Raw genomic sequence first — 12,445 nt, 5'->3', positions numbered from 1 at the left:
GGTTGCCCACGCTGGAACTGTGGTTCAGATAGTTCTATCCCGTAGTTGCTGGTTCAGCGGGATGGTGTATCGGTTCCTTCGAAGTTCATGATTCAGTGAGTCTGTGAAGGTTAATAATCTGTACAACATTCTTTTTTTAAGCCAAAAGAGTAGACATTTTCAAAAAGGGACTCGAGAGAACATGACTCCAGACACCCTTTGCTAAGCAGCTTTTGTAGCCTAGAATGGACAAAACTTAAAGCTGGGGGTGGGTGGGGGGGTGGATTCTTTCCACCCGATTGTGTATGTGAGTGTGTCTTCTACAGAGGTTGTGTACCTGGGGAGCAGCCGACTGCTGGGATAAGTGCAAATGCAATCCCCTTTGTTATTAATATATTTTGAACCCACTCTTCTGTTTTATACAAACATGCAAAGCAGCTTACAAAGATTAAAATAAAGAACAAAAGGCAACAAGAGGTCTATGAAATAATCAACTGTAAAAGCAAAGCATTTTTAGAAACTAGTAGCAGATTAAAAGCAGACCGCAAGCAGACTGGCAGGAAAAAGAATTCACAGATGAAAAGCACTCTGAAACAGACAAGTCTTTGACCAACTTCTGCAAGAAGGGGTCTGGCAGATCTCCACAGGGAAGGAATTCCACAGTCTAGGTGCCACTGCTGAAAATGCCCTGTCTCGAGTACCTGCCCGATTAATGTTGCATAGGGGCAAGATTGAGACTAGAGTTTCAGGTGTCGGTTTAATTGTCAGGCAGGTTCATGCAGGCGCAGATAGTCCCTGAGTTAACCTGACCCTGCCCTATTAAGGGCTTTGAAACCAGCATTTTAACTCAATCCCAGAAACAAATAGGCGGCCAGTGCGATATATGAAAGGTAGGAATAGTATGCTGCTAGCCAACATCCTCCACCCCCTTGGGACCCCTGTTTGCACCCAAGGCTAGTTTCTCAGATATGCTGGGTAGGGATGCTGGAGAAATTCGAGATGGATTAAAATGAGCTCAGATTTCTAAGAATCTGCCCTGCAGAATCTACTGTGGAGCGCCCTCCACTCAGGCTGTGGAGAGTCCGTGGACTTCTGGATTATTTTTTTTACTTTCCTGAAATTTACGCTTATAAATCTGTAGAAAAATACGTACGTTTCTGCTGAGGAAACGAATGGAAGGGGGGACAATACACTAAATGTTACGTACTGAGGTAAATTCTGTAAACACTTCTGTAGACACTTACGTAAATATTTACGTAATTATTCACGTATTTTTCTGCATGACAAAAAAATATTCGCATCTGTCTGTGGGCGGTTGACAGAACGAAAGGTGCCTGACAATCTGCGAAACACAGACGGAGCAGATTTTACACAGTCCGTACATCCCTAATGCTGGGCTCAGGTTGTTTAGGGCTTTATATATCAGTGTGAAGTGTCATGAATGCAAAGATATTGTTGGTCTGAACTCACTGTGTAACTTGTTTCCCAGGTCACTAGAAAAAGAATATGGCTCAAGAAACCAACCATAGCCAAGTGCCTATGCTTTGTTCCACTGGATGCGGATTTTATGGAAACCCTCGTACGAACGGCATGTGTTCGGTATGCTATAAAGAACATCTTCAACGGCAGAATGGTAGTAATGGTAGAATTAGCCCATCAGGTAAGTGTAAATTTCCATCAGGTGTTGGGTTGTCTTGCTTTTATTTATTTAAAGCGAATTACCACCACCGCTCAGCCAAAAAGATTCCTGGAGGAGTGGCTTGGATACATTCACTAAAAACGAGAGAGTCCCTGCCTGCAGGTTCACAAAATAAAAAGGAAAAGAGCTTGGCGAGGGAAGAGGAAAAAAGCAAACTCGGGCACCAAATCTTATAAAATGAAATAGTCGTTCTTAATATGACCTGCTGGAAACAGTTCACGGAGATGGAGGAGCATGATGGAGCTGGTCTCTCGGTGGGACTGGTGGAGTGGCCCTGTTTCCTATTTCATCTGCAGTCTGCTGGAATGGCTGCTGGTGGAGACTGTTGAGGGAGGAGCCTGATGGAGCAGGGCTTCTCAGCAGGGCTGACTTGATGTTTACTTCCTAGATGCAGGGCCAGCGTCAAGGGTCAGCATGGTTGGGCACCCGCAGAGGGCCCCACAACCCAGCAGGGGCCCACTGAAAAGAGCCCCCTAGAGTTGCTCCTCCTCTCCACTATTGCAGCCTGCTTGTTCACCTGTCTCTCAGGCCCAAACAGTGGTGGTAGTGGTGGGCAGGAGCAGGAGCAGCGGATGTCCCTGCCCGCTGACTTGCTGGCTCTCTGCCTGTCAAGCAAGCAAGTGGCAACAGTGATGGGAAGGAGGATAAGGAGCAATGGCAGCTGGTGGTGACACTGGGGATGTGCAGGCAAACTCACTGAGGCTGCCTTGCCCAGGGGGCCTCAAAAACCTGGAGCTGGCACTGCTCAAACGCACAGCCCCATGTGGTGAAGCAGAGCACATGGGTCTTCTTGCCCACCTGAGGTGCTGGCAGTTGGGATTTTCAGTCAAGATACATATGCATAATGAATCAGGTTAACAAACCTCCCTCCCTCCCTCTTGCTTCCAGCAGCTGCTCATCAGAGAGAGAGAGAGATTGAGAGGAGGAGGAGAGGTTGCAACTATGACTAATTGTGTGGGGCCTGTAGTATCGCCGTATAGATTATGATTCAGCTATGATATGGAACATTATGCAGGAACGGTTTTAACACCTTTTCTTGTCAGTGTAATTAAAGCATCACTCTTGTGGCTTGTGTTTTATTTTTGGTAAAGTATAATAAGCTTGGTGTGCCCAGCACTGCTATAGATATAGACAGATTTAGTCAGCAACTTAGGCTTGAGCAACGTAGCTAAAACAAGGAGGACTATGTCATCTGGGGAAAGAAAAACCAGCTGGTGTTCTGAAAACAGCTGCAGCACAATGGAAGTTGGAAAAAAACGTGGCTTGCAGAAGTTCCCATTGCAGTGTTGATCTTCCTGCAGGCACCATGCTGTACATCACAAGGGGTGCTGCAATTTTTCCAGGAAATGATCTTGAGCTCTTTTTTCTCTTAGCCACCTAGGAATCCAGTGTGGTGTAGCGATTATAGCAGCCTTCCCCAACATGACGCCCTCCAGATGTGTTGGGTTGCAACTCCCATTATGCCCCAGTGTTGCATAATTCTGGAAGGCTGAATGAGAGTGTTGGACGTAAGCTGGCACGGCCCAATTTCCAGTCCCCACTCAGCAACGGGTCCCTACGCCAAGGGGCTTACGGTCCAGAAATAGACACAGTGGGCACAGAGGAAGAAGATGCAAATATTTCTGTTCCACTTAGAGATAAACTAGACGCAACATTAAATATGTACTGTACAGGGGATCCTTATCATTTTTTTAACCTTGAAGTAAGTATACCAGACCTCAGTCTGGATCGGGACAACCACTGCTGGGTAGGGGAGGTTTAAATCTTCCCACCCAGGCACTTTATTTCCCTAAATTTGCCCCCAGCCACAAGGGCTAAAAAGTGCAGGGGGATCCATTGTTACCAATGGAATATTTTTTTCCTTTTCTCAGCACTTGCAGGTTCAAGGGCAGGGGAATGTTTGAATTTAGGGGAAAAGTGGCTGAGGGGGAAGGTTTAAACCTCCCCTACCTTCACACAACCCAGATTGGGCAGAATCTGGGTCATGTGTAGGTGGGAGCGCTGGGCAGAAAACAACAGAATGAAATTTAATAGGGATAAATGCCAAGTTTTGCTCCTAGGAAAAAGAAACCAGTGCACAGTTACAAGATGGGGGATACGTGGCTCAACAACACTACAAGCAAGAAGGATCTTGGAATTGTTGTCGATCACAAGCTGAATATGAGCCAACAATGTGATGTGACTACAAAAAAGGCAAATGCTCTTTTGGGCTGCATTAATCGAAGCATAGCTTCCAAATCCCAGGAAGTACTAGTTCCCCTCTACTAAGCACTGGTTAGGCCTCATCTGGAGTACTGTGTCCAGTTCTGGGCACCACATTTTAAGAAGGATGCAGACAAACTGGAGAGGGTTCAGAGGAAGGCAACAAAGATGATCAGGGGACTGGAAGCAAAGCCCTATGAAGAGAGACTGAAAGAAGTGGGCATGTTTAGCCTTGAGAAGAGAAGACCGAGGGGAGATAGGATAGCGCTCTTCAAGTACTTGAAAGGTTGTCACAGAGAGGAAGGCCAGGATCTCTTCTCGATCATCCTGGAATGCAGGACATGGAATCATGGGCTCAAGTTACAGGAAGCCAGATTCCGGCTGAACATCAGGAAAAACTTCCTGACTGTTAGAGCAATGCAACAATGGAACCAATTCTCTAGGGAGGTGGTGGGCTCTCCCACACTGGAGGCATTCAAGACGAAGCTGGATAGCCATCTGTCGGGGATGCTCTGACTTGGATTCCTGCACTGAGCAGGGAGTAGGACTCGATGGCCTTGTAGACCCCTTCCAACCCTACTATTCTATGATCTGTGATTCTATGATTGGGGTCTGTGTACTTCCTTCAAGGTAAAAAAAATAATAACGGTGAGGATCAGCTGCATCCTATTTAACATACTGTCTAGTTTAGCCTGTATTTAGTGATCAATAGACAGATAGATGTGTGTGTGTGAGTGCGCGCACATGCGCATGTGTGTATACACAGAAATACATATACATACACTGCTTTTTCAGACTGCCCAATGCAGCTAAAAAAGAATACACTAAAATACAGAATAAAAGAATCCTATAAAATAGAAGAACAGTTTTAAAAAGCAAGCAAGTAAAAGAGATGGTTTAATGGAGCAGCAGCAGCAGCCATAGTTAAAACATCTGCTCAACAGGCCAAAGGGCTGTCTAATTAAAATGGTCTTGACCTATTATGGGAAGACCTTTTCAGCTGAGTTACAGTTGGTTAGTGGGACTAGGGCATTGTTCCAAAGGCTTCTGATCCTAGTTGAAAACAATACACACGTGCTCACATGCCTTTTTTTATAATGGGACTAAAAAATCCCCCCCCACACTTCTTCTCCCCCTGCAACCACTGGGCAGGCAATACCACCTTACTAAGCTAGGTTGTGCTCCTATAGAGGTGGGTGAGTATCACTCCTTCTGCTCTAGAGACAGTATAACATTTAGCATGTACTTCTCTCATCTCAAGTTTTTGAAGCACTAAGCCTTATTTGTTGTTCAGTCGTTCAGTCATGTCTGACTGTTCGTGACCCCATGGACCATAGCACGCCAGGCCTTCCTGTCCTGCGCTCTCTCCCAGAGTGTGCTCAAGTCCATATTCATTGCATCGGTGATGCTATCTAGCCATCTCATCCTCTGCCATCCCCTTCTCCTTTTGCCTTCAGTCTTTCCCAGCATCCGGGTCTTTTCCAGAGAGTTTTCTCTTCGCATTAGGTGGCCAAAATATTTGAACTTCAGCTTCAGTATCTGTCCTTCCAATGAGCAGTCAGGGTTGCGTTCCATGGGGTTTTCTTGGCAAGAATACTGGAGTGGGTTGCCATTTCCTTCTCCAGTGGACCACATTTTGTCAGAACTCTCCACCATGACCTGTCCGTCTTGGGTGGCCCTGCACGGCATAGCTTATGGCTTCACTGAGTTACGCAAGCCCCTTCGCCACAACAAGGCAGTGATCCATGAAGGGGACTAATCCTTATACCAGCCCTTTAAGTAAGGCTACTGTTAGTACTGCAGAAGGGGAGAGGTTTGATCTCGGAGAATCATGGTTTGTGTAAGGCCACCTAGTTGTTTCTGGATGGAGCTATTTGGATCGGGGATTTCATGGCGCCTGGCACACTGCTCTGTCATTACTGCGTGGGCAACCCAGGGCAGATTTCTCAAGCATTCCCACCTTTCACAAGAATGTAACTCCTTGCCAGGTGGAGTTTATATTCACCCCTGGGTCCAGGCTGACTTAATTCAATTGACTACCTGGGTGATTGACGCACAAGCAACTCGTGCAAGCAACTGACTTAAAAAAAAAAAATCCTTTGTAGCAATGACATTCACTTGGCAATGTGATGATTGCATGCAGTGCACAATATCTTACCTTGCATCCCATTCTCCCTTTAACCCTGCTGTTCTCCATTGGCACTTACAAAGCTACCTTCTATACCAAGTCAGACTAGTTACCCACCTTGCTCGGTATTATCTACTGTGACTGGCAGCAGCTCTCCAGTAGGTACCTTCTCCATCATCTGCTACCTAGTCCTTTTAATAGGAGGTGCCTAGGACTGAACCTGGGACTGTCCGCATGCGAACCAAGAACTCTGCTTGTGCCCAGGAATCCCCTCCCCCAGGGCTCTGCTTCTTCTGCTCATGAATGACAGCATACAGAAGAAGGCAATGATAAGGTCATCTATGGCCTGGATATGTGATATGAGTGACAGCACAGAACAAATACACACCCCGCCCTGAAGTTATTTCCCACTATTTCATAATCCTTTTGCTTTACATTATTTTTATTTTATGGGTTCCTTAAAAGCCATGCACTTGTGCTTCCCTGCACTGGAGAGGGCCAGGCCTGATTTCTTTCTGTTTTAAAGTAGTGAATGGCTACCTCCCCTTCCCACCCACAGCCCCCCAAAAGGACACAGATTTGCATAGGCTAAAGTATAGGTATAAAACTATAAATGTATATTTAGAAAGAATGACTATAATTTAAATAGAAATACAGTCCCATCTCACCATAGTGGGGAAAACTATGTGCCTGCTGTCCTTGGGATGGTCAACCCTGTGTCAGTCCTGGTCCAAAACTGAAACCCAGCCTTCCCTAGCCTGGTGCCCGCCAGATGTTTTGGACTTCAACTCCCATCAGCCCCACCCAGCCATCATGGAATGCTGGGAGTTGTATTCAAAAACATCCGGAGGGCACCAGGTTCCGGGAAGGCTGCACTAACCACTATAACACCTCTTGGGGCCAAATTGGCGGTGACATTCAATGCTCCTTTGCCAGTCTTCCCCAAGCTGATGCTCCCCAGATGTTTTGTACTCAATTCCCATCATTCCTAGCCAGCATAGTCAACACATCTGGGGGGCACCAGGTTGGAGAAGGCTGGTCTGTGCATTTACTTACTTACATACATACAAACAATATTTATATACTGCTCCATACCTACAACGGATTTTGGAGCAGTGAACACAAAAGATAAACAGTAAGAACATAAAAAGATCAAAACACCACATTAAAATTACACTTGTTTAAAAATACAACGCCAAAAAGCACATTTAATGTGCACATTTTAAAAAAGAGAAAATGTGGGGTGGGCAGATAATTACCCGGATTGCATCAGCACTGGAGGGGGGATATAATGAGGAGTTTCCTACCAGAACATAAAGCCTGTTCGGAGAAGCGATTTTCTACAGAAGGAAAGGAAAGCATTAAATTCTTGCTCCATGAGATGCCGATCTTTATCACCCACCCACGCGGCATTTTTTTTCAAAAACCCTGCACATTAAATGCAAGGACAGATGGAGCATCATGTCTAGTTTGGCCTTCAGTGTGCACCTTGGTGGCCACTTGGTTAACGTCACAGGCTGATAGGGCCCCCTTTCTCACCAGAATGACAAGTGCATACTTTGATCATTGGCAGTGGGCAGTGTGCAGAGCTCATGCTTGTGCTGCTGAAATCATTGCGGAAGTCTCTTCCAGCCTTAATGGTGCAGGATCAAGCTTACCTATGGTAACCAGTACCCTTCTAACATGGCCAAATGCTGTCTTAATGTTAGTGCCTCTTCTTTCAGCAACTTCTGTTAATAGCCTAGCTGAATCTTTACCAGTTCAATGCACTGAAGGCAGCATCCAGGACACTCCATCAACACTAGACTCCACAACTGTACCGCCTATGCAGCCAAGGTAAAAGTTGCCTGTGTGTGTGCGTTCAAAGTCTACGTACAAGTGTTACTGTAACTTTATCACTGTATTTGGGAACAGGATGGCAACTCAGGGCAATCTCCCTTTTTATGGATTGGATCTGCTGTGCCATATTTGTCTATGGTAGTATTATGATGAATGCAAGTAAAAAGCCTGGATAGAAGAGGAACCTACCAGCCTCCATAACTCGCTCTAATAGCAAATGCAGGCAATGAATGACAGTAGCCATGTTAGCCAAGGCCACTGAGAAGCATACTTGGGTAAACCCCAATGATTGCAGAAGTATCAAAACATCTTTTAAAACATACCCCTCCTCCAGAACCCAAAAAAACGCTGCTAGCCCAGTGGGGACAGAGCATGCTAAGCAGCCATAGAATGTTGGGTTTCAGTTGGCAAAGGAAAATAGGAGGGAATGAAATGGTGTATCCTGAAGGAGGGCATTGGCTGGCTGAACAGGAGCACTTCTGTTGGGAGGTGAGGATACGCTGCAACACTTTGTTGCAGGTTTCACTTGATAAGGAATACAGTCTGAGCCAGGACTTTTATTCTTATTTATTTCTCCAGTGTGCTCTGTCTGTGTGTCCATCCATGTTGTATATTTAGCACAGTGATGTAAAAAATAAACCATCTGCTTTTGAAGATGGTTCAGAAACTGGGACCAGGCGTTGGGACCATATCTTGCTTGTAATGAAGCAGCTTCGCTGACTTTTACTTAAGCCCTACACAGCTTGGGACTTGCTCTACCATCTTCACCTCTTCCACTCCACCTGAGATAATCAGCTGCTGCAGAAGTTACTGTGCTGTCATAGTTAGGGCAAAGACTAAACCACTTTCTGAACAAATTTCTCCCCCAACCCCCTTCTAGCCCTGTCTCAAGCCCATCATCGCTCTTAGCAGAATCCGTAGCAACATGCGAAGTGGAATGTACAGACGTAGTGGATAAAACAGGACCTGAACGAGAAGATGTGCAAGGTTAGTATGTGAACTAGTTGGATGCCTTCGCTGCCTTTTTGTTTTACCTGCTTGCTTTGTGTTTGGTCGTACCCTGCCCAAGAACAACAGAAGCATTGTCCTACTTGATGTATTGCCTGATTAGGCAATAACTCGGCAATGCCAGGTGTCAAAGATCTTCAACAGCCAGAGCTGATATGACAATGCCTGGCGACTTTAACCATGCACCTTGGTTGCAGACAAGGCACAGATTTGTTCTATAGAATGTCCTCCTGAGCCTGCAAATGATTGCATGTGCTCTACAGGGAAAGGAATCTTATGGTACTTAATAGATGGTGGAAGCCAAAGTCTCCGTGTCAAGATTTTTCTTATTTTAATGCTTTTTGAAAAGAGGTAGATACAATCTGCATTGCCAGAAAACTAATCTTATCTACTTCAGAGTTAGGCTTATAAGTAGCAAGTCTCACCATTTGCTTGTCTGTAGCTTTTGATTCTGAAATCATAATGTGTTTATATCTTGCTATAGTTAGTCCTATACTAAATGTGTCCATATCCAGATTAATTTCATGATCTTCAGTGTTTTCAGACATCCATTTGATTGCATGAGAATCCAAACTTTATTTGCCTCGCTGAGCTGAAATTCACTCGTTCCACCATATAAGTCAACAAAAGAGTGTGATATCTGCAGGTTTTGTTAGATTGAGGGTAGGCAACCTAGTGCTCTCCAGATGTTTGGACTACAACTCCCATAAGCCCTGATCACTGGTCATGGTGTCTGGGGCATAAGGAAGTCCAAAACACCTGGAGGGTTCCAGGGTGCCTATTAGTTCATCACCAAGGTTATTGAGTTGTGCAACAAGATCTAAGGGGACTTCAGGCTTTCTGTCAATTGTGCTGTACATAGCAGAAATCTCAGATGGGAGCTGTGTTAGTCTTCTGTTGCAAACTACAGTCCCAGGATACCTTAAAGGCTAATAAATGTATTGCAGCATGAGCTTTCATAGGCTTATGCCAACCTCCCTCCTCCTTTTACCATAATAGGTTTGTTAAGACTTTAACACAGGACTCTTGTTTTGTGTACGTTTTGTTTTTTAAACTGTAATGAAATCCTAGCAAATTCCTCTTCTAAAATAGTTATATCCAGTTCTAGAACTAATCTTTTCTTGACAGATGATGGGTCATCCCTGTGCCCTTCAGACATAAAAATGGAGAAGCAGGCAAAAAACTGTCTTGTCCATTTCAGATTTGCTTCTAAAAGCCAAATGAACTTCATTTCAAGTTCTAGGTAGATTCTGTTCAGTACCCTGTGCTCAATGCAATTTACTCACTTGTTGTGGGTGGATGGGATTATCTGAGTGCTTCCAACATTCAAAGATACAAACACCACTGCTTTTTAAAGGGGGGGGGGACACTGTTACGTCTTAAGCACAGCTTTACTTGTCACGTGTTATAATGAGCTTATAATGAGCAGAGAGCTTCAACCATGGGGTGGGATAGAAATGTAATAAATTAATAAAGGGTGATCCATCAGAATATACTTATCATGCCTTGAGGGGAGCTGTTTGCAGATGGCTTGCGAGTTAAGCTAGATCCTGGTCATGCATTCAACAGCTAGGGCCTTTAGATAACAGATGGTAATACCCAAACTGCCATGTGACCTGGAGTACAGGGAAGGTTTCTCTTTTTCTTTTCTCTTCTCTTGTCCTCCTTTCATTAGATCAGCCTCCTCCAACCTAGCACCCCTCAGATCTGTTGGGCTACAATTCCCACTAGCCCCAGCCAGCACAGGCTGGTTGGGCTTGATGGGAGCTGTAGTCCAACCAATCAAGAGGAAGCCAGGTTGGGGGAGGCTGTGCTAGAACATAGCAGAGTTGGGTTTTTTTTCTTACAGATTCTCATGTAGGCACTTTCATTTTCCTCCTTCTTTGCATTGGTGCACTGTTACAAATGCTTTTGGTGGGCTGAAACATTTTTGGGGTAAATAACAGACTTTTAGTATTTGCTATCTGGACTTCTAGTTTTCCACATATTCAAAACTAAGTGCCTTATCCCAGGTCAGACTAGATGTCTACCTAGCCTACACAGATTGCCTTGTCTACTCAGATTAGCAACAGCTGTCCAGCAGAAGGTCTTTCCAATCAGCTGCTGCCTGGTCCCTTTTTAACTGAGGGTGCCAGGGATTGACCCTGGAACCTTCTGCGTGCAAAGCCTGTTTTCTACCACTGAGCTATGGTCCCTCCCTTGAATGGAACTCTGGCCACTGGCCTTGAGCTGGGGATGTCAGCAAAATCCGCAATGGAATCAAATGAGTTTGGATTTCTATGAATCCAGCCCACGGATTCCCAGCGGCCCAGCTTTTCCCAAATTGCGTGGATTCCATAGACTGGCAGACCATTTTTTAGAAACTTTCTGGAATTTTATGTGTATTTAGTCATAGAAAAATAAGTACAATAAAAAAACACCAGCCGAAAATGTGTATTTCCTCCAAAGACTAAAGCATGAAAATGCACACTGGGGGGGGGGGGGAATTTTCACAGGTGTGAATTTGTGCAAATGCAGGAAATTGGGGGAAATCCGATTCTGTCAATGAGCGGACAATGGAACAAAATTGGAATGGAACACCTGACAATCTGCGAAATGCAGACGGAACGGAATTCACAATCCGTACATCCCTACCTGGAACCACTTCTGGTGTGGGTCAGGAGGGTCCCTTCACTGTAGGAGGGCTTCTTTGTTCGATAGTACATTTGCTAGAGCAGGCTGTGCTTGTATCTGTGAATATGCCGTCAACCAGGGCTGGGCAACCATTTTTTTGTCATGGGTGCCGGTGAGGAGGGCCAGAGCCCAAAGTGGCTGTGTCACCCTTTTTCTCTATCTGCTGACCCCTTGTGTCTCTTTCTCCTTTTTCCTTCCCATGCAGCAGTCCCGAGAAGGGACAGGTTGCTGTTGCCAGAGATCTGAACATGTAGCTTGCAGAGGGATTTTGAAATTAGGCTGAGGTCCTCATGAAAGTAAGCTGAGACCCCCATGTGACCCTAGAGCCATAGATTGCCCCCGCCTACCCTAAACCTTTAATGTTTGGAAGCTTCTAATTCTTACAATGTTATGTAGTGTGAAATGAAATCTTAAGAGATGAGATCCAGGACTCCTAACAGTTGTTGAATGGATGGCATGCAACAATCTGTGCAATCCTTACGGCCCAAGGAAACTGTAGGGATCGTTGGGGGCGGGGGGGGGGGTAGAGTGAGGACACACATAGCCTGTGTTCCAGGGCTTTGGGGAAGAGTGTGGTCAGTAGACCCCTCAAACGAAGGCCCAGATTGGCCTCGTGCTTGTTACAAGGACCGGTGTTTTTGCAGTGTACTCGGCCCAGTGTCAGACTGGGTAACGCCCAATGGAGATCTCCCCCAACACACATGCACAAACATGCACGTGCACACAGAAGGAGGAAGAATTGCACTGCAGGCAGTTGCATGGAGCTCCTGACGCACAAGGGGAATTAGCCATTTGCACAACCCAACTGGAATGCGGCAGGAGGCGTGTTTGCATTGCCTGCACCCTCTCATGAGGGTGTCTTGGGGGGGCGGGGTGTGGAGCAAAAGTGGGATATAAAATCCCAAGACAAAAATAGG

At 45.5% G+C, this 12,445-nt stretch overlaps 1 protein-coding gene across 9 annotated transcripts in view; it reads left to right on the top strand.

Annotated features, from left to right (window-relative positions):
• Window positions 1-12,445, top strand: part of ZFAND6 (zinc finger AN1-type containing 6) — an 81,001-nt gene that overhangs the window by 44,618 nt on the left and 23,938 nt on the right. For 6 of the 9 annotated variants that reach the window (XR_014785378.1, XM_084817272.1, XM_084817269.1 and 3 more), the window contains exons 2-4: window positions 1,469-1,639; window positions 7,733-7,844; window positions 8,728-8,834. Coding sequence is in view for 7 of the 9 variants with exons in the window: in XM_084817272.1 (XP_084673398.1) it covers window positions 1,486-1,639; window positions 7,733-7,844; window positions 8,728-8,834 (373 nt within the window). In the remaining 2 variants the exon portion in view is untranslated. Of the gene's footprint in view, window positions 1-1,468; window positions 7,845-8,727; window positions 8,835-12,445 lie in introns of those variants that run through there. The other 3 variants (XR_014785377.1, XM_084817268.1, XM_084817266.1) reach the window with 1 other exon arrangement.

Source organism: Heloderma suspectum, chromosome 11 (genome assembly GCF_057233095.1).
Source record: "Heloderma suspectum isolate Gila_16-S chromosome 11, 16-S_ref, whole genome shotgun sequence".
NCBI classification, from domain to species: Eukaryota; Metazoa; Chordata; class Lepidosauria; order Squamata; family Helodermatidae; genus Heloderma; species Heloderma suspectum.
Note: the sequence above shows the minus strand (reverse complement) of the source record. Positions and strands in the feature narration are given on the sequence as shown.